The 27,991-nt window shown below is 38.6% G+C and overlaps 1 protein-coding gene across 1 annotated transcript; it reads left to right on the top strand.

The window, feature by feature from the left end:
• The first annotated feature begins 95 nt into the window (after positions 1-95).
• Positions 96-20,613, top strand: LOC128226172 (organic cation transporter protein-like). Its single transcript, XM_052936065.1, has 10 exons — positions 96-237; positions 4,561-4,751; positions 4,887-5,117; positions 15,377-15,579; positions 15,738-16,079; positions 16,266-16,400; positions 16,691-16,776; positions 18,604-18,724; positions 18,976-19,048; positions 19,942-20,613. Exons 1-10 carry the CDS (start codon positions 96-98, stop codon positions 20,119-20,121), a joined length of 1,704 nt encoding a protein of 567 aa, XP_052792025.1. The 3' UTR covers positions 20,122-20,613.
• Positions 20,614-27,991: the final 7,378 nt, after the last annotated feature.

Here is a 27,991-nt window from a genome sequence, read left to right as displayed (position 1 = left end):
TAAACACAATAGTTTTTTAGGCTTGTATATATGTAAATTAAAGTTACGGATAAATGCATAAGCCCTTTTGTTTTTGTGCTAGTCAGCCTACATCGATGGAAGGTACAAGTCTTCAGGAATTGGACGCTGTGTTGGTCGCCCTGCGGCCCTGGGGGCGGTTTCAGGTATTCCAGCTTTTCCTTGTGTTCGTTGACCTCTTCCCTGCTGCTTTTGCCATCCTCAGCGCAGTATTTACAGGTAATTTACAACAATATTATCAATAAAGACCGGTTCCGTATTCAGCGTAAACCATTTGTTTAATCTTAACATAGAGAGAAAAATCTCAAGTCCAATCATATTATGACAACATTTGATAAAAGTGTGCACTCCGGGTTAGAATTATGAAACTTTGCTTGAGGATGCATATGTAAGCTAAGCTTAAAAGAATCTCAGGACCAACCTCAATTTTCGACTTAGTCTGTATATAGAGGTGATGGCATAAATTTCAATTATGGGGTGCAGACCGAAAAACCAAAGATGACATCCAAAATGGCTAGTAAAAATGTTATGTTTGGATAGTAATGGTAATTTTTATGGTAAAAATGGTAATTTTTTATGTAAAAATGGTAACATTTATTGTAAAAATGGCAATTGTTATGATAAAACGGTATTTTTCAATCAGACTTATATGAATATTCTCATGTATACAACCTCTATCAAAATGTATCTTAATTTTTCATAATAAAAAAAAATGACCTTTGTATTATGTGGTGGCAGAATTGAAAATTGTATGTTCCTTTATTAAAATAATATTTGGGGGGAATATTGGACAACGCCAACGTTTTATAGCATTACAGCATGCGAAAGGTGGTTGCAAAATTGCTATTTGTATAAGAGTCTTATGGATAATTGAGCTAGTGTCAATCAAAAGTACATCTAATTACCTGACCTGTTGTTATGTTCAAGTTGCACTGTTATATAAAGAGTGTTAGCACAAAATTTTAGGCTGCTGGATGAAATGTCCTTTAATGCTTAACTACTTGAAATTTTATATTGCCTTGAAAACTGCTTGAAAAGTAAGTGCTTCTTTATTCAGAAGTAGTCCTTTAAATCATGTTCTGCTCCAAATGAAGTGTCTGAAGTAAAAGGTTCATCTTAAAGAAGCAAAAGACATGTTTGGTCTTAGTGACAGTTCGCTTGTAGCTCTTTGGTATTCTCTGATGACCTCGAAAATAAACACAAAACAATGTATTCTCTGATGACCTCGAAAATAAACACAAAACAATGTATGAACATTGCATAATTGCATTTTATTGACATAAGTTTAATGGGTGAGTCTGCCCAGAAATCCGACGCATATTCGGAAAAAAGAGAATATATACTACCAGTTATACCGTGAAAATCGAATAAAGATCCTTGATATCTCCATGTTAACTTCTTAAATTTTTCGCCAGTCTGGCTGTATGAATCTTGATATATATCTACTGAATAAATGGTAACTGCTTTATACTTATTTCCTATTGTCATACAAAAATAAATTATTCAATATAACGGTCAAAATCATTTGAATGTCGAATGAGGACATGATCGATATAGACAGCGATACTACTTATTTCTTCGTTTAATTTGAAAAAAAATATTGCATTAATAAATCATATTAACAATCAAATTAAATCATAGATCATCTCTTTTTTTATTAAAAGTCTTATTAAACATAAAATATCCCTACCTTAGCTCATGCAGTGCTTAACAAGTTACGTAAAAACATTTTTGCCTAGGTTTAATCAGTATTTATAAATCAAAAACATATTTTAATAAGTCCACTGAGCGCTTAAAACCCTTATAAAACTCAATTCCAAGTTCCGTCTTTTAGAGCCAATGGATATCCAGCAGCCCTTCGTATCCCTTTTGTGGACAACTCCTTATCAAACAAACCTCTGACGGGCTGTACAAAAGCCAAGACACAGCTCACTCAAACACATAGTAGCTCTTATTCATTTTCCTTAGTGTCTAACTTGATCACAATTTTGCAGCAATGATGCCCATTCAGGGCTTACCAATGTCATGTCTATATCAAGTGCCAAATAATTTTGGCAACCATTTGGAGCAAATCAAACGCATATTCAGGTCCAGAAAGCACGTATGCTGCTCTAACTAAGCCTACTCAGAGTAATAATGACCACAGTTTTGGCAACTATAAGGCCAATTCAGAGCCAACCAAACCAACGTGCAGGGAATGCAACGGATCTTCAATTTACAATTATGTTATTATACATTGGAAACGAACATATTTCTATTAACATCAAGTAATAGAAAAACTTACAGGATTTTTAAAATTATGTGGGATTTGGGTACTTTGCCCTTTAAATGGGCCTTAAATTGCATTGACATTGACCTTGAGATATTCAATGCAGAATGTTAATGACCTTGTAATAAGCATCAACGTTTTAAATTATCTTGTTATTTCTTCTTAAAATCGGTAAATTATTCATTTATTACGAAAATCATGGTTGCCACGGCAACAAAAACCCTTTTTGTGGAGATATTTGTATAAATTTTGAATAGGTTCACTCCAATATCTCTTAACAGTCAATACCTTTCCCTAAACAATGCACTTTTTGCGTCACAGTATGTTTCGCAACTATATTAACATAATTCTGGTAATGGCGGCCGTATATGATTTTGACGGCGATATTGGATGAATCCAGAGTGGGTTATGACCTTTTTGTATTCAAATTCCCATTTTCTGCACTTACACAAGTTTAAATTTTTTAACCCAATGTGGACATTTTTTCACAATATGATCCAACTAAAATGGTCGAGTAATATTTTATGCACAAAATGATACGTTTAAAAAAATCCAATATACTACGTGGCCAAAAGTTTCCAAGTCAAGAAAGAGCCAAAATATCGCTAATATTATTTTGGCTGTACATAAATCAGACGCTTGTTCTGATCATTGAGTTAAACATAATAATGCACTAAAAAATCATCAATTTATAATGTGCCCCTTTAAGATGTTGAATTGTGATGCTGTATAATGAGGGAAATGAAATTCAGGATGACGTTCAAGAAAACTATATTTCAGTACTTACCAAGGTCGAAATACGTAAAGGCTACACACTCGGATTTCTTGTATATTTTTGTTATATTGATGGTAATGCAGTTTCATTTGTATCCTACAATGGATGACATATTGAATGGCTTACTTTTATTTAATCGTTAACATAGTTTAGTATACAACTAGGGTTAAGTCCCTCTCAGAATCTTTCTAATATTGCCACGAAATCCAATATGTCCTCCACATTGCATTAAGTAGTCTTTATTTAAGAGCTCAACATGAGTGTCGTTGACTTTGAATGGGCTTAATGGTTGCCAAAATGTCTAGTATTTAGCAATGAGAAGTCACATTAGTGAAGGGTGTTGGTTTGAATGGCTTTTATTTTGTATTATAGTTGCCACATGTGACAAACTTAATTGTATAACAGCACAATAATTTGTTTCGCTTTTAATGGTCTTTATGGTTGATAAAATCTAAAAAATAAATATACAGAACTGGACCGAATTTTATATTTCCCCATTGTAAGGTTTGTTTATATATGCATTGGTTTGAATGTACTCAACAATAGGAATTCTCGGACAACACTTAAAGGTCCATTCTCTTTCATCAGAGGTTTGATAACGATATATATATATCGTTTTAAATATATATTTATATATATATACCCTCTGATCAATCGATGTAAAATCGAGTGCAAAACTATCAATCACTTGACCATCAACACGCTAATACATTTTTCATTAATTTTGTAAATTAAAGCACTCTGTTTTGATACGAATATAAGTTGTTTTTAGCAAAATCTTTTGTCAGCGATTTACAATTAACATACCGTGATTTAAGGTATTTAGTTTTATGATGGACGAATATTTTAATAAAGTAATAGTTTAAATGCGAACAAGTCATTTACAAAATATTGAAATAAAGCTACGACACATAATATGAATCTTAAAAAATAAAAATAAGATGCACATATTTCACAATTGTATGTTTTACAAAAAGCTGGACTCTTCGGTTGCCGTAAGGATTCCTTATTTTAATTGAGTCTGTTAGGCTCTTTTTCATTGGCTGTAGGCTATCGCCATGGTTTGCCGACTCTAAGATAATCTATAAAAAGAAAACATCGAACACCTCTGATTGGCTTACATTTTCGCTGTTTGCACTCAGAATCGGGGCGATTGAACCAGAACGTGCTGCTGGGCGCTTGAGCCCATATAAATGAAGTATCAGGTACTCAGTGCCTTGGATGCAGGCACATCATGGCTTCCTAAATTCATAAAACCTGGACAAACAAGTTTTCTGGTACTGAACGAACGTGGAAAGTGAAACTTGTGAAACTTCCGACTGGATTGACAACTTAAAACAAATAAGTTTATATTGTTAACGACCAATACTATGTCGTTTTTTTTTTTATTTATTTTTATTTTATTTGTTTATTTTATTTATTTTTTTTGTGGGGGGGGGGGGGGTGCGACACAGCTGGGTTAACAGGTTCATATATATACTTTATTTTGAACACTCAGGATACATCCCGGAATTCACGTGCTTGGATGTAGAGAATGGCGGGAACCTGACTGTCGGCAGAAAATACGAGGTTAATGATGACCAGTGCTCATATGGCGTATATTCCGTTCATGAAAACTTGTCCACTCTTCTTGAAACAAAACAATGCACGAACTTTTCCTATAACTACGCATTCACATATGCCACAGAGGTAAGGAAAACACAAAGCAAATTATTTGTATACTTAAGTACTTCTTTTGTTAAATAGCATGTTTGTACATATAACCTTCATATCATGAGGCAAGTGTCATGTCTTACATCACATTAGTCTGTGTTTTGTTCTTAGTGGGGCCTGGTTTGTGGGCGTTCAAACTTGGCGGCTCTTGCTCAGTCACTTGTGATAGTCGGACAAGGCATCGGAGCTATCACCACCTCGCATTTAGCGGACCGTGTCGGCCGAAAAACGGTTCATGTTATCTCGCACTTGGGTATCCTAGCAACGATGGGCGTCATGGCGGTTTCATCAAATATTTATATGTTGTTGGCGCTCCGACTTGTCGCTGGGACATTTCAACAGGTATTGTTGTGCCCGGATTTTGGGACACAAGACATTAATTTAAAGTTAAACTTGTTCTTGTTATTAACATAAATACATTATAAATGTAACCTATACTATTTAAAGTTATCTTATTTAACACTTACCCGATTTTATTCAGAATATGATGATACTCGGAGTGATAAAAGTATCATGAACTGACTCTGTATTTACATTTGCCAAAAGTGTGCATTTCAGATAAACTTTACCCCACCCGGTAATTGTAAGCATTTAGTGAACGTTTTCAACAGATGCATGCTTTTAAATTTAAATCGTTCAACAATAGCTTTCCTCGATATGTTGGCGTTAAGATGCATTTGTTTTCCTCACCGCTGGTGCGACGTTATATCCATATTTCTTGCATTATTTATCGTAAAGTTTCTGTACTCGCACAATGTCAGCCATTTTGTTTTTCTGCGCAACTTCCGCTCGTTTAAGGTCAAGTGCAGTCATGTATAAGGTGACTCATCTTTTTGATTTGTTTATGTTTACATTCCAAAACTTAAGGCTATGTCCGGAGCCTTTCTTTGTATCAGTTACATATTTTTCCAAGATGGCTGCCTTTGATTCACATAAACGTTCTATTTTGTGGCAGTCACATGACTGCCATTCAAATCGTTGTCACTGCCATAATTTTTCTTGGCACTGCCAACGTTTTGGGTGGCATTGCCGTCATTCTTATTGGTAGTAACGTTTTGCCAACTGTGCGAGTATAAAAGCGCCACGATTTTCGTTGGCAGGCAGTCTGAGTCAAGCATTTATTCAGTGCAGAACCACGTTACGTTTGCTAAAGTAATAAATCTGAGTTTCAACTGAAATAATTACAATAGTTACATTAAAGAACTACTTGATAAAATAATCACTCAGCAAACGTATAACTTATGTGACTTTGTATGAATTGATCATTTATAAGTAGTTTTACGAACGTTCATTGACAAAGTCCTACTAGTGCAGTATACATATTGAAGATATATAACGCAAAGACAACTTTTATATGCAAGTAGGGTGACTTTTGTGAGTTATCTCGCTTAGATTGCATTACCAGAACAATATTGAAATCGCATTGAACTGCAGAAATAACACCGCTAGATTAATAAATAATATAACAAATAAATTATATTATATAATACGGGTTTTTCGGAACGTGCGCACCAGCGAAAACTAGTGACTTTTAATGAATATTATGATATAAATACATAATATTTCTGTATAAACATTTGTACCCAGTTCGAGTGATGTTTGACCTTTATTAATGCAATACACTGTTAAAACTTATAAACTGTTTTCAATACGTGGTTGACAATTGGTACGAACTACAGAATGTCTGCGTATTATCAGAGTTGAGTTGGTTACTTGAGAGCCAAGCTGAGCTTGTTCACACGGCCTACAATAAGTTGAAGCGAAGTTGTGATATAAATTTGCGTCAAGTACATTCACTAGCGTGAAACTAGGGCGAGCCCCCTACATTTTGGTGTCAGAAGTGGGATTGGTTATTTTATACCAATCCAGTGAGACGCATCTACCCATAACATGGCAAGCCACGAAAGCGATGAAGAGGTTACCTTCCCCAGAACTAGAAGCCGGACAAGAACGGGAGCAAGAGAGCAATCCGGTGAACAAGAGGAGGGTGGTGACTGCAGCCCATACCGCAACGCAAATTCTGTTGAGCGGCATACGCATCCTGACGTAAGCGAACCAGCCCAGGCGCAAATAACAGCAATGATGTCAGACATGGCTGGTGTTTTGAAAGAGGTGGTCAGTAAGCTACGGGTACTTAAAGAGGCGCAGCGTGCACATGTGCCAACGGAAGCACATAACAGCAGGGAAAGATACAGACCGATGATAGGCCCGGAACCGGAAGTAAACGCACATGAAAACAGATGGGGAGCGGATGCCAACAACTCCCATAACAACCGACGGGGTGAGGTTGTTAGCCCGGAGCACATGAGAGCCCGCCACATGGACGACGACTATGGCGTCGAGAGGCCCGACCGGCAAATGGCGTTTGAAAGACAGGCAAGGAGACACACATCTCGAGACCGGCGACAAAACCAGCCTCACTTTAAATTACCACCATTTACGGGAAAAGAGAACTGGAACGTCTGGTTAACGAAGTTTGAGACAATTGCTGACCGACAAGGCTGGGACTTTGAGGAGCGCTTAGACAATTTGTTACCGAAGATCGAGGGGCAGGCAAGTGAGTTTGTGTTTTCTCAAATATCAGCAGACGTTCTGAGTGATTACGAGGCCCTAGTCGGGGAATTAACGGGCAGGTACCGTGTAATCGAAACAGAACAATTGTTTGCTGTTAGATGCAGCAGACGATACCAAAAACATGGTGAGACCGCTGAAGATTTCGCGTCCGAATTAAAGCGTCTTTACGACAAAGCCCATCGGCATAGGGACATACGTTCACGGGACGAAGATCTCACAAGGCGATTCTTCGACGATTTGCAAGATCAAGAAGCTAGGTTTGCCATAGAGTTTAACAAGGAGCCGCGTTATATAGATGAGGCCGTGTTCCACGTGGTGAGCTGGATACAGATGAAGGCTGGACTGAGGGGTGATAGGGGCAGAAATGCAGCCAGACGCACTTTTGATGTTGATATTGACGTTGAAGAGCTAGGGGGTGAGAGTGAAGAGCAGTTACGACGAACGGCGGACGTGAAGACATTGCGATCTCAAGCCCCGACAGCAAAACGGAAGGATGAGAGCAAACCCGCGTCACCCGACAACCAGCAACAGCTTCTAGAACGACTGTTGCAACGTGTTGAACATTTAGAACAGGCTTCGAGGCAAAATCGGCCACAGAGGAGAATGAACAACGTTGAGTGCTTTAATTGTCACGAGCGAGTCCATTACGCCAGGGAGTGCATAAACAAACGCGTGGTGAAGCAGGAAAAGAGCGGTATGGATACCGAGAAACAAGAAAGCGGGGCTTTAAACAGGCAGGGACCGTCTCTCGCGGCCAGAGGGAGGTCCAGTTAAGTGAGAAAATTGTAGTCAAAGGCCATATTTTTGTACATAATGCAAGCACGCAGGCGGGGGTCCTAAAGAGCGGAGAGACACATGCGGACCTTGGGGTAAAGGTACGTTTAGGGTTACCTTGGGACCACTAGGTATGGAGAAAGAGCTCGCAGTGGCGGAGAAAGAAGACGAGGCGCTTCTTGGTTACGACGTGTTGGTTGGCGGTGACGGTGGCCCGGCTGACCTACTTCTAAGCAAAGACCTTATTTTGCTTAATGGGTGTGAGATACCGTGCTTGCGGAAAGGTAATCTACGAAAGGTGAGGAAAGAGTAGTGGCGGAGGACATTTGTTTGCCAGCGCAGTCTGAAGCCGTGGTTGATGTCTTTGTTGAGAGGATAGAGGAGGATGACCTGGACGAGGAGGCAAACTACATTGTGGAAGCCACAGAATCGTTCAAGACAAGGTACCCGCTTTTGATGGCATCTACCCTCGTTAACATCAACGGCCCCACTACATGTGAGGATACTTAACCCATTCCTTACTGCGACAACCCTTAAACAGGATGCAGAGATAGGGATGGCTGTGCGAGTAGAGCGTGTAGTAAGCGTTTTGGCTCCTAAGGAAGATGCGAAGGAGGAAAGTAATGCGGACCGGGTCCGAAGGGTGCAGATCAGAAGCGCGACCGATGAGCAGCCAGTATGTATGGATATGCGGGGTGAAGTTGCTAAGGTTCCTGATCACTTGAAATCTCTGTTTGAGCGGTCGGCGACAGGCAGAAGGCAGCGCGAACAAGAGATATTGTCAGGTTTTTAGTGAAGTACGGGGGCGCGTTTTCTAAACATGAATGGGACTTGGGTCTCACCGATTTAGCAGAGCACTCAACACAGTTGAGGCCCCGCCAGTAAAACAGCGGCCCAGACGAGTTCCAATTGCGCATGCTGATGAAGAGAAAAAGGCGGTTGAAGATTTACTCCAGAAGGGTGTCATACGCAAAAGCACTTCCCCTTGGGCCTCACCAATTGTCCTTGTCAAAAAGAAATCAGGGGCAATACGACCATGTGTAGACTATAGAAAGGTCAATGAGCTAGTGAAACCAGACGGCTTCCCTTTGCCTAGAATTCAGGACTGTCTCGACGCGGTTGCGGGTTCCAACATATTTAGTAGTTTTGACCTTACAAGTGGTTATTTTCAAATACCAGTAAAAAAGGAGGACATCCCGAAAACAGCATTTTGCTGTAAAAACGGACACTACGAGATAGTACGTATGCCATTCGGGCTCAATAATGCAAGTGGGACTTTTCAGCGTGTTATGGAGCTCGCGTTGCAAGGGCTCCAGTGGGTCACTTGTCTGGTATACATAGATGACATCATCGTCTTTGGCCGCAGTTTTGATGAGCATATGACCAGAACAGCATAAGTTTTAGACCGCATTGTAGCAGCCGGAGAAGTGTCAGCTATTGCAGACGGAAGTAACATTTCTTGGACATGTGGTCTCTGCTGAGGGTTTGCGTCCAGACCCAACTAATGTGGCCAAAATTCTAGCTTGGCCGCATCCAGTCAACGCTAAACAAGTGAAACAATTTGTAGCCACTGGGTCTTATTACCGCCGCTTTGTGAATTTTTTGCAAAGATCGCCCATCCATTGACCGAACTGACAAAAATCGACAAACCATTTGTATGGAGCGATGATTGTGAACAGGCTTTCGCCACACTGAAGCAGTGCCTGACAAGTCCCGATATTATGGGTTGCCCTCGTAATGATGCTGGACAATTTATCTTAGATGTTGACGCTTCTGGTACTGGCATAGGTGGGGTCTTGAGAGCGGAGCGCAAGTGTAACAGAGCGGGAGTTGTTGGCAGTCATCTTTTTCGTTCAGTATTTTCGCCAATACCTGTTAGGCCGGAAGTTCCGGGTTCGAACAGACCACCAGGCCCTCGTTTGGCTATTCAGGCTGAATGAGGCTAATGGTAAGGTGGCTAGGTGGCTTGAAATATTGGCGTCATATCAATTCGAGATTGAGTACAGGCATGGTCGTCTTCAAGGTCATTGTGACGCGTTGTCGAGATGTCCGGTTCCCAGCGACTGCACGTGCGACGCGGTTGACACAGACGAGCCATTTAAATGCGGTCCATGCTCAAAGTGCAAACGATGGGCGGAGATTATGCGCTTAGAGCCACATTTTCCAGTCATAGGTGAAGAGATCAGGGCCCAAACTATCGAACCCCCAGATGTTGGTGACCAAGACGCTATATCGGTGGTCAGAACGATCGATGCGGAAAAGCCGTCAACATCATCCACCGAACCATCAAAACCCAGAGCTGTTTGCAATTGGTTAGATGGTTACCAAGCTGCAGATATCGCCAACATGCAATCCCGCGACAGTGATCTTGAGCTGGTTTACACTGGGATGCTAGATGCGCGCCGACCAAATAGAGAAGAGATGGCGTCCAAGAACCCGGCGGCAAGGCACTATGATATCATCTGGGAAAATCTGTCCTTAGTTGATGGTGTTCTTTACCGTAGACAGTCTCCAGAAAAGAAACCGCAGATGGTTGTACCAAATGAACTAAAAAATGAAGTTATGTGCTTTGTCCACGATGGATTGACCGGCGGTCATATGGGGGTTAAGGCCACTAAGGCAAAACTCTTGGAAAGCTTTCATTGGTATATGATGAAGAAAGACGTTAAGCTTTACGTAAGTTCTTGTGACGTTTGTGAGGCAGACAAGCTTCCCCAGAAGAAGCCACGTGCACCAATGGGTCATGTTAGGGCCGGAGCTCCATGGGACATCCTCGCATTGGATTTTATGGGGCCACTTCCGGTTACGCCACGGGGAAACCGCTACGTGCTTGTCGCAGCTGATCATTTCACCAAGTATGTTGAGGTGTGGCCGGTCCCAAGCCAAACTGCAGAAGTTTGTGCAGACAGGATAATTAATGACATAGTGGCAAGATGGGGCACTCCTATAAGTATCCACACTGACCAGGGCTCCGCTTTTGAAAGTAACCTTTTCAAACAGCTGTGCGAGCAACTCGGTGTTAAAAAAACGAGAACCAGTCCACGGCGTCCGCAGTGTAACGGCCAGGTGGAACGATTTAATCGAACAATTGTTAAGATGTTAAAGTCATATCTGAAAGATTCCCAAGAAGATTGGGACCTCCATCTTGGTATTCTGGCAGGAGCATACAGGTCAACACCTAACAGGGCGACAACGCTGACACCTAATATGATTGCCCTTTGACGCAATATTAGATTGCCGGCGGACCTGATATTTCCATTGCACCATGTGAAGACAAGCAACACCGCCCTTGATTCTCCAGCAACATCGTATGTGAGGGAGCTGAAAGACAAAATGCTTCTTGCACATAGCGTAGCACGCGACCATATTGGGCGGGACGCCAAGCGTAGCAAAGAGATGTATGATACTCGGGCATTCTTCACCGAATACAATGAAGGCGATTTAGTCTGGTGCTTACATGAGGCCCGTCATGTTGGAATTAACCCGAAACTAGAAAAGGCATACAGCGGTCCCTTTGTCATCACAAGCAAGCAGTCAAGGGTTAATTTTGTTGTACAAGTAGATAAAAAAGGGAAAACTAAAGTGTTTCATCATGACAAATTGAAGATGTACCAGGGGAGGTCCCCCTCTAAGTGGGTGACGGATGTCAAAATTCAACTTCAACAACAGTGTTAATTGGTGTATTATATGCAAACATAATACATGAGCTGAAAGTGTGTTTAACAGTTATACATATAAAAGAAGTTAAATATTGTTGTGAAAACTGTAAATGTACATACTAGATGCACATAAAGAGTAATAATGAGAACAAATAAATAATAAAAAAAACAATGGTCAAACGGGCGTCCAGCCGGCGCATTTTGTAAAACGTTATAAAAAAAACCATTTCTGTTGTGAAACGCAAAAACAAAACATATAAGATTAACAAAATAACGCGTACGACTTTTGCGAATATGCTTAGTAAGGTAAAGGCAATCAAGCGAGTCTTCCAGAGAATGTATATAAAGAGTTATAAAAACATTGTTGATTTTACAGATCCAGACAGATATGTCAGCTGTGAGCAGAGTACAGTACCGGTGCAGAAGGTGTGACAAGGTTGGGTGTCGTTATCAGGTCGTGGCTCACATTCTCAAAGCCCATGTCCCTATTAATGAGAGTGCCTTTCTTTTGTACCAGGTGTTTCTTTCGATGCCAGGACAAAGACACCTTGTGGAACCATACGGAACGCTAGAGGGGACACATCAATGAGGTCAAGAAGAACGGACCAACGGGTGAACTGAAGGACATCCTAAGGGCCTCGACGAATCCTTGATATGTAACGGAAAAGGACATGGTTATAATTGATTGCGAGGTGCCTTCACCACATGTCGTAGGTTTTGAAGAGGACCCGTTTCAGAACAACGACGGACAAGACCACACGTTAACTGCACCAAGCCCCAAGGGACCACCACCACCGAAAGTGTCGTCACTATCGTCATTCAGGCCTGCACTTCAGCCATTTGGGAATGTGCCTGACTTTCGAGCAGTCCCATTGAAGGACTATTTGGCTAGTAAGATACCAGCACAGAAGATAACTTAAGTCCAAATACATTCAGGGAAAAATTCTGTCCCTGCTTTCAGCAGTGTTGTCCAACAACCATATGATGTCGCAGGGCATGGTCTGACTTACACTGATCTTGAGTCTACTCGATGTTTGATATTGGTCCCAACGTTAGACAGGTAGCCCAAAATGATCAGCGAAATCAAATGCCGTCAACAGAGGTTGGTCACTTCATGGAAAATTCGTTTCCGGCCTTCCAAACTGCTGGGGACATTCCTAGAAATCCAATCTTTGAGCAGACAGAAACACGTACTCCCTCATACGAAAGGAAGCGCAAGGCAGTTGACATTGCACCTACCCCTTGCCTAGACGAAAGGCTCACGGAACTGGATCTTGTAATGCCAGTTTTGCAAGACTTGACTGACCCCTTATTTCTTGGGAAAACGCCTAAATGTGGAGAGGACCAAGCAGACAACATCAAAACACCAATGAAATTACAAGAGTCTATGGCTTCGATGGAAAAAAAAACATTGTTGCAGCCATAGAGGCACAGACCGCAATGTTCCTCTCCGGGTTTCAGAGGGTTTGTAAATCTTTGGATGAAACAAACAAAGAGCTTTGCAGAATTGAACGCAAAGTCAATCACCTGGACCAGCAAATAACTGATAGTGATAAGGAGAACACTAAGCATATTAAGGGACAGATTAACAGGAAAAAATGAAGGCTGCAGGAGCATCCCTTTTTATTAGTGGGGGGCAATGTTGTGCCCGGATTTTGGGACACAAGACATTAATTTAAATTTAAACTTGTTCTTGTTATTAACATAAATACATTATAAATGTAACCTATACTATTTAAAGTTATCTTATTTAACACTTACCCGATTTTATTCAGAATATGATGATATTCGGAGGGGTAAAAGTATCATGAACTGACTCTGTATTTACATTTGCCAAAAGTGCATTTCAGATAAACTTTACCCCACCCGGTAATTGTAAGCATTTAGTGAACGTTTTCAACAGATGCATGCTTTTAAATTTAAATCGTTCAACAATAGCTTTCCTCGATATGTTGGTGTTAAGATGCATTTGTTTTCCTCACCGCTGGTGCGACGTTATATCCATATTTCTTGCATTATTTATCGTAAAGGTTTGTACTCGCACAATGTCAGCCATTTTGTTTTTCTGCGCAACTTCCGCTCGTTTAAGGTCAAGTGCAGTCATGTATAAGGTGACTCATCTTTTTGATTTGTTTATGTTTACATTCCAAAACTTAAGGCTATGTCCGGAGCCTTTCTTTGTATCAGTTACATATTTTTCCAAGATGGCTGCCTTTGATTCACATAAACGTTCTATTTTGTGGCAGTCACATGACTGCCATTCAAATCGTTGTCACTGCCATAATTGTTCTTGGCACTGCCAACGTTTTGGGTGGCATTGCCGTCATTCTTATTGGTGGTAACGTTTTGCCAACTGTGCGAGTATAAAAGCGCCACGATTTTCGTTGGCAGGCAGTCTGAGTCAAGCATTTATTCAGTGCAGAACCACGTTACGTTTGCTAAAGTAATAAATCTGAGTTTCAACTGAAATAATTACAATAGTTACATTAAAGAACTACTTGATAAAATAATCACTCAGCAAACGTATAACTTATGTGACTTTGTATGAATTGATCATTTATAAGTAGTTTTACTAACGTTCATTGACAAAGTCCATCTTGTGCAGTATACATATTGAAGATATAACGCACAGACAACTTTTATAAGCAAGTAGGGTGACTTTTGTGAGTTATCTCGCTTAGATTGCATTACCAGAACAATATTGAAATCGCGTTGAACTACAGAAATAACACCGCTAGATTAATAAATAATATAACAAATAAATTATATTATATAATACGGGTTTTTCGGAACGTGCGCACCAGCGAAAACTAGTGACTTTTAATGAATATTATGATATAAATACATAATATTTCTGTATAAACATTTGTACCCAGTTCGAGTGATGTTTCACCTTTATTAATGCAATAAAACTGTTAAAACTTATAAACTGTTTTCAATACGTGGTTGACAATTGGTACGAACTACAGAATGTCTGCGTATTATCAGAGTTGAGTTGGTTACTTGAGAGCCAAGCTGAGCTTGTTCACACGGCCTACAGTAAGTTGAAGCGAAGTTGTGATATAAATTTGCGTCAAGTACATTCACTAGCGTGAAACTAGGGCGAGCCCCCTACAGTATTAAGATTCCACCTTACCGTTTGAAGGTCCTTCAAAATATTCCATAACGTTTCATTACCAGCTTTTTTAATCATTTCCTTCTTCTGTTTTTCAGTTTTTCTCCTTCAATTTCTCAAGTCCTACCAAAAACCTTCTGAATATTTAAGTTCTAACAATATCGGAGATGAATGATACAAATCCTAAATTGTGCTGGGTATGGGTCATTACAAATTGACAATTACTGCAATATTGGTACTTTATAGTTATTTTAGCGTCAGTCACGAAAATGTGCATTAAGCTGAGCTTTTCGGCGATTTTGCTAATTGTTTTGAGTTGCTTTTAACCGTCTTTAATTTACAAAAGTGTGATTCTTAATTGGCGTCCATAACCAATGCCATTGGTTAACGTTTCACATAGTAGCATTTCCAATGAACTCCGTTTTGTCAAATTATTCACAATATATCGTCCCCATTACAAATCCGCTCTCTATTCTCAGGGTATGGTATGTACGGGAAAGATTTTGGCACTAGAAATTTTCCCGCGAAAGCAGCGATCTCATATCGAGGCTATCACCTTCCTGGCCTGGTCTTTTGGCATTATGGCCCTCACGCTGATTGGTTGGCTCTTCCAGTCTGTTGACTGGCGCTACCTGCAGCTCGCACTTGCCACCTGCTCGCTGTATGCGTTGTTTCAGTGGTGGTAGGTGACGCTTTACATACTGATTTTAATTATTTACTTTTGTTTTGGAAGCTCGTTTATCTTGGAATAGCTCCATAGAAACATTAAATAAATTTCAGAACCGGTCTTTACCTTCAAATAATAATAATTATTTATAACATCTACCTCGTATATAACAGGATGATGGATGAATCTATGCGCTGGCTGATCAGCAATGGCCGAATCAAAGAAGCCAAACACATACTGAAAAAGGCTGCTAGATGGAATAATGTCGACTATGCGAAGGTTGAAGCTGTCTTTGATGAACATGTGCGTGTCAAGTCTACCATGGACAGGCCGCTCGTTCTTGTTAATGGGAAAGCCAAATATACAAGAACCGAGAAAAACAGTGCTGATATTAAAGGAAACAAAACGCAAATGAAAAATGAAAAAGCAGCAGCCACAGTAGAAAAATACACAGTTATTGACATTTTACGGAACCCTGCACTTCGGGCAAATACGCTCATACTGTGGTACAGCTGGTAAGTATGTATCTCGCGAAAAAGAGATTGTTTTGGGATTTTTGTCTATTTCATATGAAATTCGCACATTGTTTTAAGGTTTTTTTACAAAAACAAAACAAAATCTATATTACTTTTGCGATCACCATATGACAATAGCCGTCGAAATTAACATCACTAGAAACTAACAGTTTCACGTTACACCAGGATCGTTGCCACGGGCACGTACTACGGGCTAATATTGGTATCTTCTCATCTGGCCGGCGATCGCTTTATTAACTTCTTTCTAAGTGGTGCAATAGAGGTACCATCTCTAACCCTAGAGTTCTACCTTTTTAACAAGTAAGTGTGTGTTGTTTGTGGAATAGTTGCGATTTATCTTTTTTAATAAACAGAGTTTTAGAATGTGATACTGATATTGTCACGTCTGCTTTTTTATTGTCCTGATAAAAGAGATGCAGTATCGGCACCAACATCGTGCTGAAAGCTTTCTAACAATCGCTTAACATTGTCTGTTATACAGAGCCTGCACACATATCCGAGTTTGCAGGAAAAGAATGTATTGTTTTTGTTCAAGGTACACGCGATACCAAGAACAATATACATACATGTAATTATGTTTTTATTTCCAGGATCGGACGGAAACGGACAATGATCCTATGGTTCGCGGTAGCCGCCATCAATTTGGTGATTTCCACCGTTATTCTAACAGTTTTTCGTAAGTGTTCTTTTCCGACTCGTACATAAATATTCCACTTAGGTATCACAATGGTATGATAGTTAGGGGAAACGTGACATTTCCTTTGTTAAGAAGTGAATATAGTCTGTTCATGCGTGTTATATACAGTTAGTTGCTTGATGTTTTCTCTTGTCTGTAAAAATCGGGGTTATACTGCTTTGAACATGTCGGTCGGTCAGTTGGTAGGCCAAACCTTGTCCGAAATAATAACTGGATAACACTTAGACTTTATGTCCTCCAATTTAATGGAAGGGTTGGTCATTGGCAGCAGCTGACCCGTATCGATATTGAGGTCAGTAGGGGAAATTTCAAGGTAGCGTTGACTTTGAAAATTAAAGCTTGGTCTTAATGACTTCTTTAGTTTTCTTGGTCCTACAGTCCGTTCACTTGATTGGTGATTGACAAACAATACTTATGACTATAAATTTGTAGATCAAGGTCGCGATGGACTTAAAAAGAATGTCATATTGATAACTTCAATATTATTCGGCCAAAAGTCCTCAAACATTGTCGAGGTGAGACCTGCATGTGACCACCATTGATATTGTCCGAACAATTTAAATTTAATCGATGCTCTCTGATCAGGGTAGGAGGTTGTCATAGCAAGAAGATCCCTATTGGAGAACCATATCGATTTTACAATTAACAAATCAAAGACCAATGTCATTAGTTTGACCATAGTCGTGGTACTCTTTCAATATTCATATGTAAACTAAAGAAACAAGCTCAGTAGCCAAAAAGTTTAAACATAAACCCCGTTTAATGTCTAAGGGTAAACGCCAAAGTCAGACGACAAAACAAAAAATCACAAACAAGACACGTATTAAAACAAATAAATGAAAAAAATCAAATGTTTTGTTAAATGTTTGAAGGTTGTAACTCAGATTAAACTGACCCTTGTTTTATTATCATTAACATATTGGTTACCACTTCAATTGATCTTTATAAATTTAACACTTTCATTGCCGATATTCATAATAATATAATATCCTATTAACACTCTCACAACTTTCAGGATGGCACTCTCACAGCTTTCCGGATGGCGCATACATGTTTTACTGGAAACAAATATTAATCAAATTATATAACGACATTTCGAACTCTTTTAAATAACAGTGTATATTGCCTGTGTCTTGGTGCATTGTATCTTGAATATGTTTGGATGCAGTGTGTCGTTGTTGATGCGAGCTTTGTCTTACAGTTGTTTTTAAATAACTTTGTCGTACCTCTTAAGAGCTAGCACAGATGCTCCGACTTGATTTCTTCGCTAACAGGTTATGTTGATGTCCTGTCGATGAGTACTTAAAATTATCGATAATTATGGGAGGTTATGGACATGTAAAGTAGTTTAAAACTCCGGTAGACAAGAGTTACAATGAACTCTTGTTTCACTGACCGTTTCAAGGCGATAATCCCTTCATTTAGGCCTTAGGCGGGGTTTGTTTTCATGCTGAGGTACATTTACAGAGTTTGTGCTAGCAAGGACGTTTTAAATTACCATTGTTTGCAGATGACGAAGTAAGATTAATTGCACAGGAAAATGGTAGTGTCATAGCTGACAACAGTGTGTACAAGTGTATTATGTTTGTGTCGGGCATGGGCTTTCATATTTCCATTGTTGAAGGTAACGTTGTATCATTCTTGCGTTTTCTATTGGCAGTTGTTTTGCCATTGTAGGTGGAAATGTAGCAGGCTTTGGCTGGTTCGAGAAAGCGCTTATGCCTTGACCAGAAGAAGTATTTATTGGATTCTTTCAGAATGTCATTGCTTATACATTCAATAAAAGCACTCCAATTAAATTTGCAGCTGGGGTCAGGGCAGCGGCCATAGTGGCAACAGGTTTTTCTCTAGTGGGCAAGTCCGCCAGCACTGGTTCGTTAAGCACCGTCTTTCTCTACACGCCCGAGATTTACCCTACAAACTACAGGTACAAAAAGTCGCATTAATATGTAAGTACTGCATCTTAGAATAGTAGTTCTGTTGAAGTCTGACCAAGAATGCAAGAACAATACTGGAATATGAAATACAAATATTAACCGAACTGATTATAAATAGCTTTAGCTTGGTTTAAACAGCACATATAAAGTCAAAGTATATACCATTAAAACAACAGCATATAGTAAAGATGGTTGAAAATAAACGGCCTGCATCGATAGCATTAATAACCTTATCTTTCAGAAATAGCGGTCTGGGGATTGCATCATCTATCTCTCGAATTGGAGGTCTTCTAGCGCCGTTTGCAAGTAATTTGGTACGTCAGATGTACATTTAAATGGGCTAAAATATAAAAAACTTTAGACCATTTATGATGAAAAACAAGAGTGACTTTATATATTTTATAACTTGAGTATTACTTTTGCTTACGATCTAGCACATACATGCATATATAATTATGTCTAGAACATTGTACAGGTGTCGAAAGTGAACTGTGCTACTCATACTGTAAAATTCCTATAATCGATATGATATGATCTGTAATTTAGATGCGTATAAAGCAAGAAGAACAAGGCTATCAATTGAATTGAAATAAATATGTGTTTATCATAGAAGAATGTACAGATATATATTTTAATGCATCTCAACTGTTTAAGTGATTTAAACTAAGAATAGAGTAAGCAATGATGGCGACACGTGAACAACAAGCAATACGCATACCAATTTGTACAAAGATACGACACACGAACACAAAAACTAAAGGATGAGAAGATAGACCCTATCCATTGTACAAGAAATACCGTTCAAAGATAAATTTTAATTTGCCTTGGCCATAATCTATCCATAGAAAAGCCGTCAGCTGCAAAATGCTGATACTTTGGATTTTTGTTTGTGTATGCATTATGCCAGTTAGACTACAATTTAGGTATATTGTTCTTGTTTTTTTTCCGAAATCCGCTCTGCTTTCCTCTAGTATTTGTGATCTCCATATAGATCATTTATTAGAAAAATAAGACGAAAGTCGTAAACCTACCTAAGAGTATATAAGCACAAGGATCTCTATAATCTGTTTTGACAACTTTGGTTAACTATTCAGTTATTTCAAATACTTTGTGAAGTACTTCACTTTAAAACAAACATTAACTAATTGATGCATCTATAAGTATCATCTTTATAAAGCTTCATAATATAAATTGTGTTTCCAACTAGGCCTTAATCGCGATGTGGATTCCGGGTGCCATCTTTGCAACCATGTGTCTCATCGTAGTCCTGCTGGCGATGCGACTTCCTGAAAGCGCCACTCACGAACTTCCGGCTACTATTGCCGAGTGTGAAACGTGGGAAAGACATGGATGGCTACGAAGGGACTCGGAAGATGCAGCTGCATAGTTTTTTTTAGAAGTTTTAATAACGATATGACTGTGATGCTTTAGTTATTGAGCACGTAGTTACATTATATTAATTATATCAATTGAAGTGGCGATATTATTAGGAAATGATTAATGGCATAAATGGGTACGTTTTGACTCTATTGAGAAGAAAGGTTAAAGTTTACTTTCCAAGCCTCCAAACACGTGCTCCTTTGACAATGATAAACATTGAAGGTATTTTGCACAGAAACATTTACTGAAATAAACAATCATTACTTTTCTCATTACTAAAAGTACATTAACTTTAAAACATGTACACATTTTGTTTTAATTATGTTTTTGTTGAATGATCAAACGCTGATGGTATAGTTTATTGCGCATGTACAATCAACAGTGGAGTTACACGACTCACATACGAAGCATGCTGATTATTAGAAACCTGCTGAAAAGTTTTGTGGAACCAGAACATTATGTTCTGGATTTTGGAAAGTTATAAAACCCTTCCTTTCCATCTAAGGAGCTCCCCCCTCTGGTGGCAGAAACGTTGAATCTTAATTACGACATGCCTATCTCAATCTACATTAAATGTTCCGGATAGTCATACTAGTCCCATTAATGTTTCTGAATCAGGAAGGCCAATATTCGTGACATCGATATGTCATTGATTCAAACAAGGCGACATGATCTGATTCTGTGAATAGTTACATTAAAGAAATGGCAACTGAAATAAAGCATCCCCTTCGTAACCTTTTTAACTATTATATCTCCGCACATGTAAACAACCGCTTGTGGAAACTAGCAAACCGTAAACGTAAGTGCAAAAAACAAAAAAGTCGAATTCCCAAGATGTAGGCAATTATCGGCCGATTTCTCTGCTTAGTGTTATCTGCAACATTCTTTATCATATTTTGCATAGTATATATTTACCTCTTTGGAACTATCGGACACTACTTTTTCAGTCCAGTTTCCTTCCAAATGTTTCCACTGTCAATCATCTGGTTGCTATGTATCATTCTCTCCGAAGGCAAAGAAGTGCAGTTTTGTGACAGTTTTTAAACGTTTTGTTCGGGTTTGGCACACAGGTCTTCTTTTCAAACTACGACAAAGCTGTATAAGGTTCACCGCGCTGACTGATTATGTTAGCGAAATATTTAATCTCTTACAGTCGGCTTTTATTCATAAACACTGTTTGGTGTGTTGGCTAGTTTCTTTCAATTCAGCGAAAATACATACATATTTTCTCTAAAAAGATAAACAAACCAGTACACCAAACGGTGGTAACGAATACAACATAGATCGAGGAAATAACAACACATACACACTTGTATTTCACACTTTCAAGGTGCTGCATGAGCATATTCAGTCAATCAAACAAACCTGTCGAGCATTAATATAATGAGGGCTTCTCGACAACAAAGTACAAACATACATCTTAACATGAACGTTATATAATAACCGTGTATGGGGTGTACCTACGATTATTTCGAAGTCAATTTTCTATCAATATTTTTCATGTAATGCGTGTCTTCAAAAGCATTGTTTAACGACTATGGATCATTCGACAACACTATGTAATAGTGTAAAAACAAGAATAAAATAGTTTTTATCATAAAACAAATGGAATTACTTAATTAATTGATAAATGTTCAAGTAACTATCTTTTTAATCTGACCACTACTTATTACATGAACGTCTTTTAAGATGCAACCCCCGCGCAAAACTGTTCCCGCTTCTCTTCGGACACGTGTTTGCTGACACTCCGACGGAGATATTCCATCCTGTTCAAGCTTAGACCAGCCGCTGGAACTGGTTCCGGCCTGGTGTCAACTAGAAACCTGAAGGAGCGGTCCTTAAGGAGGTTGATATGTGTTTCTTCGCCACCCATTTTTTCCGTTACAATCACGATACCCGGCAGACTGGCCGTGAACCTGAAATGTTGGTATTTCCTAAAAAAAAATTATAATAATTTGGTCTTTTATTAGGTAAAACGGGTCTCCACGGCAATTCCTGTTATATAATAATATGGATCTACGGAGAAAAATATTTTATTCTTTAAAAATAAATGTACAATACAGTAAACCTAAATCTCAATATTAACGTAACACACACAAATTTACCGTATTCCTACAAATCGACTTGAAATGCATGGATAGGAACGATTTCCAATCTCTCCAGATCCACTGCGGGTAGCGCACCGATACGTTGGTCACAGACGACCGGTCAACCACTCCTGCCAGCTCGTCAGGCGTCTCTGTATCATGACGTCTGTAGGCCATCTTCATGGTCACAAAGCCACTGTCAACATGGCACCTGGCATGGCCTGTAAAATATTTTATTTATTTCATGACTTTTAAACTAAAGCAAATGGAGAACTTAGCTCGAAATTTCGTATGCATGTTGTGAAAGTTTTGATATGAAATAACGTACCTGGTATTTGCATCAAGAATTCGATCCCTGTCTGCTGCACGGTCTTAACACGCCAGGAAGTAGCCAATGACGTACATATTTTTATTTTGCCCTACAACAAGAGAACGTTATGACAGGATTTTCATGAAAAATATTCCTTTATCACAAACGAAATACGATACATAATTATATCATTGTTTTTTTATGTTTTAACGTACATAGCATAACATGAAGTTATTTTACCAAATAATTAAATTCATTCGATATTTGCAATGTAAAGTATTACCCAGACAAGTGTCGGCATGAATAGTGAACGTTTCGCCCGGGGCACAGTGAGACTCGAGCGCAAAGTCGATCATGGATAGTACGGCGTTGGGTCCATGTGTTTCCTTTCCAATTTTTCCCATGGCTTCAGCTTTATCAATTAAGAAATTGAGCTGTTTCCCCGCGCTGATTCTGAATCCGAAGATTTGTACTTTTCGAAAGGAAGAATATTGGACTCATCTGACGACTGTAGTGGGGGAGACTGACGCACTGACTGAAGTCAAACGTGTAATGGTGGAAAGTGTCTGATTCCATCTGGGCCCTCGCTACACAAACATTATATACCTTACTTTCCTATAATGTAAAAAACATGAATGCAGGGTTAATTGATTGCGCAGCAAATGTATAAGTTATGATATTTTGTAATTCTGTAAAACATTGCTGTACGGCATATAGTCTGCATATTTCAATATGACAACTTTGTCTAACAATTTACGTGAATAAAAATACCACCACTTTAAATATTAAAGATACCGTGTAGAATAGTTTTCTTACTTGAATATCTTTTAAACGAGTCATATTGAAGGATAGCTGTCAGTCAAACACTTATTGTACAAACGTTAGGGTGTACCTGTTGGGCCTCAATGATATGGGCGCGTATGACTCCTGTTGCCTCCATCTTCTCTTCTTCAGTGACGGCGTTGGCGATCTGCTGTCTCATTTTCTCGCATGTTGCTCACATGTCATCTCTTGGCTTTGCTATTTTAATATGGGGGACGCATGATGACCAGATTGTTTAAAATGCAGACAGTTTCACTTGCCGTACATTCTTTTGTCTGTTCAAATACTAGAGTAGTCTTTATGGAGAAGCAGCTTCGTTGTATCGGATGGCAAAAACACTGTAGGCAGGTTGTGATGGCCGCGTGGTGCTGCTGGATACGGGATACCTTTTTCTTCAGCCCGATTCAATATGAATTGCACGACGCGCTGGACATCATCGAATTTAGGTGCGTGCTTCGGACGCCGCCCTGTATTTCCATGCGCTCGTGGTCCAGTGCCGGTGTCATTCACATTCGCATAATATCATTTAGCGTTGTCCGCTTCACATCATATAATAACTGGAATGTTTGCCTGCACACAGCACTGCCAATAACATGAAACTTTGTTCTGGCACGCACCCGCTTTTTGCCTCGTTTCGTTTTTACAGAATCATACTTCTCGGCACTAAGAACGCACATAAGAAATAGTTCCTTTTCCTCTTTTGAATTCTCCTTACTTTCGAGAACAATATTATAAGCCTAATCAAGTGTAAAGTTAGTCTTGCATTGTTTTTTTTGCATCCGCAGTCTTCCATGAAGCGTTTCGTCTTTAAATACTCTTATGTTGCAAATCTGAATCATATGTACACTCGTCGCTGCTTTGACCACTGTTTGAATTTAGTGATAAAACCATTTCACGCATTCTTGTTTGTACAAGTGGCCCTGCCTCTGTGTTATCCGGCGGCTCACATAAAACTTGATCATCTTCGTCTAACTCCTGAGATCCATTTGGTGTTCTCCCAAAGTGCTCCGATAGGATACTTTCAAGCTCCTGGAAAATATTAGTTTTAAACTCGTTTAATTGAGGTTCAATGGTATGAAATTATTATTGAATATATATGAATGCACTAATTTTTAAACAACTTTGTATTTTAGTAGAAAAACTAATTACTTATGCTTTTGTATCTCTTTCCATTGTTATTGAATTTTGTGCGAAAACCCCCCCATCATATAAGAAACTAACGGGGAGGCAGCGTGTGGATTACTAGTCCAACGCTCTTCTTATTGAGCTAGACGGGCTGTGTCAACAATGTTAAAATAGACATTATACAATTATTTTCTCCTTTTGTCACATCGTTTTCTTCAAATGTTTTTTTTTTCATTTCACGTTTCTTATCCCTTTCTATATCATTTATAATAACTATGCAATGCTTGTAAGTTCAGTCTAGTGGACTATAACTCATATTGGCTACATGTGGCAAGTTTATGAAGAACATAAAAGCTTTTTAGAAAAACAAATAATAATTATAAAGCGTTGTATTTTTTTATAATATTTACATTGTATGATAACTACGGAATGTCACTTAAAACTTATTAATCGTTTTTTTTTTCTTCTTGCAGCTTTTACAGGGTTTTAATTGCCATAAATTATTTGTTTTAAAGTTGAACCTGTCCGGAATTTCACCAAAAATATAACTGATTAAAGCAGTATCAGTTAAAAAAAAAAAAGATATATACGGAAAGAGAAAGGATTTACCTCTAATTCCTCCTCCATTTTGACTCGGTTCTTCTTTCTTCTTTTGTTAACACGGTAAACAACAAACACACATAACCTTCAACACCGAATATCAGGTAAATACTCTGACGTTATTTCAACCAGGTTTTTCCGATGACGCACTCGATGTCATTTAGGCAGGTTTTCTCCTTTTTGCTCACCATTTTTGTGCTTCATCGAAATCCCTAACCTCCGAGTGCACAGTGAGCGTTTTCCTCTTTTTCAATACAGTACCGGGCTACACAAACAAAATAAATATGCAAAACATAATTAGAAGTAGTTTCAAAAGTCATAACAAGAGCTCCATGAAGTAAATTCCAATTGTCGTCTGTTTTCAAAAATAATTTTTCGGTTCATGTGAGTGGCAGGTACAGAAATAAATGTTTAGAAAATTATTCTTGTGTTACAATAACCTTTTTGTATAGTTTGTTCTACATAGGTTCAAATTTCATCAAAATGATCAAATAAATAAAAATGGTCAGAATTAAAACAAGAGGGCCCTGAAGTCCCTGAATCGCTCACCTGATCAAATAAAGATCATCAACAATAAACTTCCAATCAAGTTCCATGAACATATGGTCATACATGTGGCCTCTAGAGTGTTAAAATACTTTTTCTATTATTTGATCTGGTGACCTAGTTTTTGACCGCACATGATCCAGATTCAAACTTGGCCTAGAGCTAATCAATATAAACAGTCTGACTAAGTTTCATGGACATACAGTCATAAATGTGACCTCTTAGAGTGCAAACAAGCTTTTCCTATGATTTGACCTAATGCCTAGATTTTGACCGCACACGACCCAGATTTAAACTTGCTTACGAGATTATTAATATAAACATTCTGAGCAACTTTCATACAGGAACATTTATAAATGTGACCACTAGAGTGTTAACAAGCTTTTCCTTAAATTTGACCTGATGACCTAGTTTTTGACAGCATATGATCCAGATTCGATCTTCGCCTAGAGGTAATCAATATAAACATTCTGACTAAGTTTATGAACATACAGTCATAAATGTCACCTCTAGAGTGCTAACAAGCGTTTCCTATGATTTGACCTAATGACCTAATTTTTGACCACAATTGACCTAAACTTAAACTTGACTTAGATATTACTAATATAAACATTCTGACCAAATGTCATTATGATACAGTTATAAATGTGACCTCTAGAGTGTTAACAAGCTTTTTCTTAAATTTGACCTGGTGACCTAGTTTTTAACTGCACATGACACAGATTCAAGCTTGGCCTAGAGGTAATCAATATAAACCTTCTGACTAAGATTCCCGATGATACATTCATAAATGTGACCTCTTAGAGTGCTAACAAGCTTTTCCTATGATTTGACCTTATGACCTAGTTTTTGACCGCACCTGACCCAGTTTTAAACTTGACTTAGAGATTATTAATATTAACATTCTGACCAACTTTCATAAAGAAACATTTATAAATGTGACCTCTAGAGTGTTAACAAGCTTTTTCTTTAATTTGACCTGGTGACCTAGTTTTTGACCGCATATGATCCAGATTCGATCTTGGCCTAAAGGTAATCAATATAAACATTCTGACTTAAGATTCCCGATGATACATTCATAAATGTGACCTCTTAGAGTGCTAACAAGCTTTTTTTCTATGATTTGACCTGGTGACCTAGTTTTTGACCGCACATGACCCAGATTTAAACTTGACTTGACTTCGTGCTCAGGTGAGCTAAAAATGGGTCTGTCAAAACACCGGATCCACAACAAGGATTCTGTTACGACTAATTCCCCCCAACCTCTGCCCCTCTAAATGATAGGGTTTGGGTTTCCCCAGTGACAATTTTTAATAGATATATAATTTTAGTTTGTCAGAAGTTTTAATTTAAATAAGCAAGTCTACTTGCTTTCAAGAAGAAATGTACCTGCCAAAATGTGCATTAAATGAGCAAGACATTGTAGTGCATCTAGAGCGTGTATCTTTTAAGAAGGACCATTGATTAATTACCGGATAAAAATATATGTCGGAGTCAGAACCATGCTGGGTGAACAGGGCTGCTCTGATTGGCAGGGGGCGAGGCAGAAGGGGCTGTGTCGACACCTGACTGGCGGTGGCAGTAGTTGGTGAAATTAACAGATCCTGTTGACTGTCAATGAATGGTGGTGACACAGAACGTTCCCTGTCACTGTCACAGGCACTTTCACTCATTCCCAAGAGGCCTAACAAAAAAGTGTTTGTTTCGGGTACTCCGACCCTACGAAATAAAGCCGCCATAAACCATAAACAAATTTTTTTTTTAAACATACACTGTCAATATTTTTTTCACAGATTAAAGGTCTATAACAATAGCAATATAAATGAGTGAAATTTGCAAAATATAACATTATTTGCAAGAAAATGATCTTGACATAAAGTTTATTTTTTTAGTTAGGCCAGAGCAGTGTTTATGGCTTCAGAATATTCGCCTTTAGTCTGTTATTTGCCGAATGTATTAACGAGAGGAACCCCAAAATCAAATCAAGGTGAAAACAGTGAAATGATGCAAATATCAATACAAATAATTTATTAAATACAATTATAATAGTACTATATAAGTAAAACATTGTACTCGTAACCATGTTTTCTAATAAAAATACTAAATAAAAAGGTAAAACGTTATACATTGCATTGTAATGTGAAGTAAGATAAATCAGCCATTTCTCTTTGAGAAATAACGCTTTGAAAAATAGCAAAGGAACCCGAACAATTTAATTCATTTTGAAAGATTCCCTTTAATGTACCTCTCAGTCTTAATCTGGCGAAATTTCATGGTATTTGTACATGTATTGGCTGTTTAAATGACGATTTCATAGGGCAACCCCCAAGTCTAATAATAACAAATATGGCCGATTTTGCTCTGTAAGAACTACAGTGCTCTAAATT

The sequence above is a fragment of the Mya arenaria genome, chromosome 3 (genome assembly GCF_026914265.1).
Source record: "Mya arenaria isolate MELC-2E11 chromosome 3, ASM2691426v1".
Taxonomy (NCBI): Eukaryota; Metazoa; Mollusca; class Bivalvia; order Myida; family Myidae; genus Mya; species Mya arenaria.
Note: the sequence above shows the minus strand (reverse complement) of the source record. Positions and strands in the feature narration are given on the sequence as shown.

Coding starts and splice junctions, on each gene's coding strand:
- LOC128226172 (XM_052936065.1), top strand. CDS start 96: ATGGAAGGTACAAGTCTTCAGGAATTGGACGCTGTGTTGGTCGCCCTG. Junction 16,401..16,690: donor GAGTTCTACCTTTTTAACAA/GTAAGTGTGTGT, acceptor TTTTATTTCCAG/GATCGGACGGAAACGGACAA. Junction 19,049..19,941: donor CGCCGTTTGCAAGTAATTTG/GTACGTCAGATG, acceptor GTTTCCAACTAG/GCCTTAATCGCGATGTGGAT.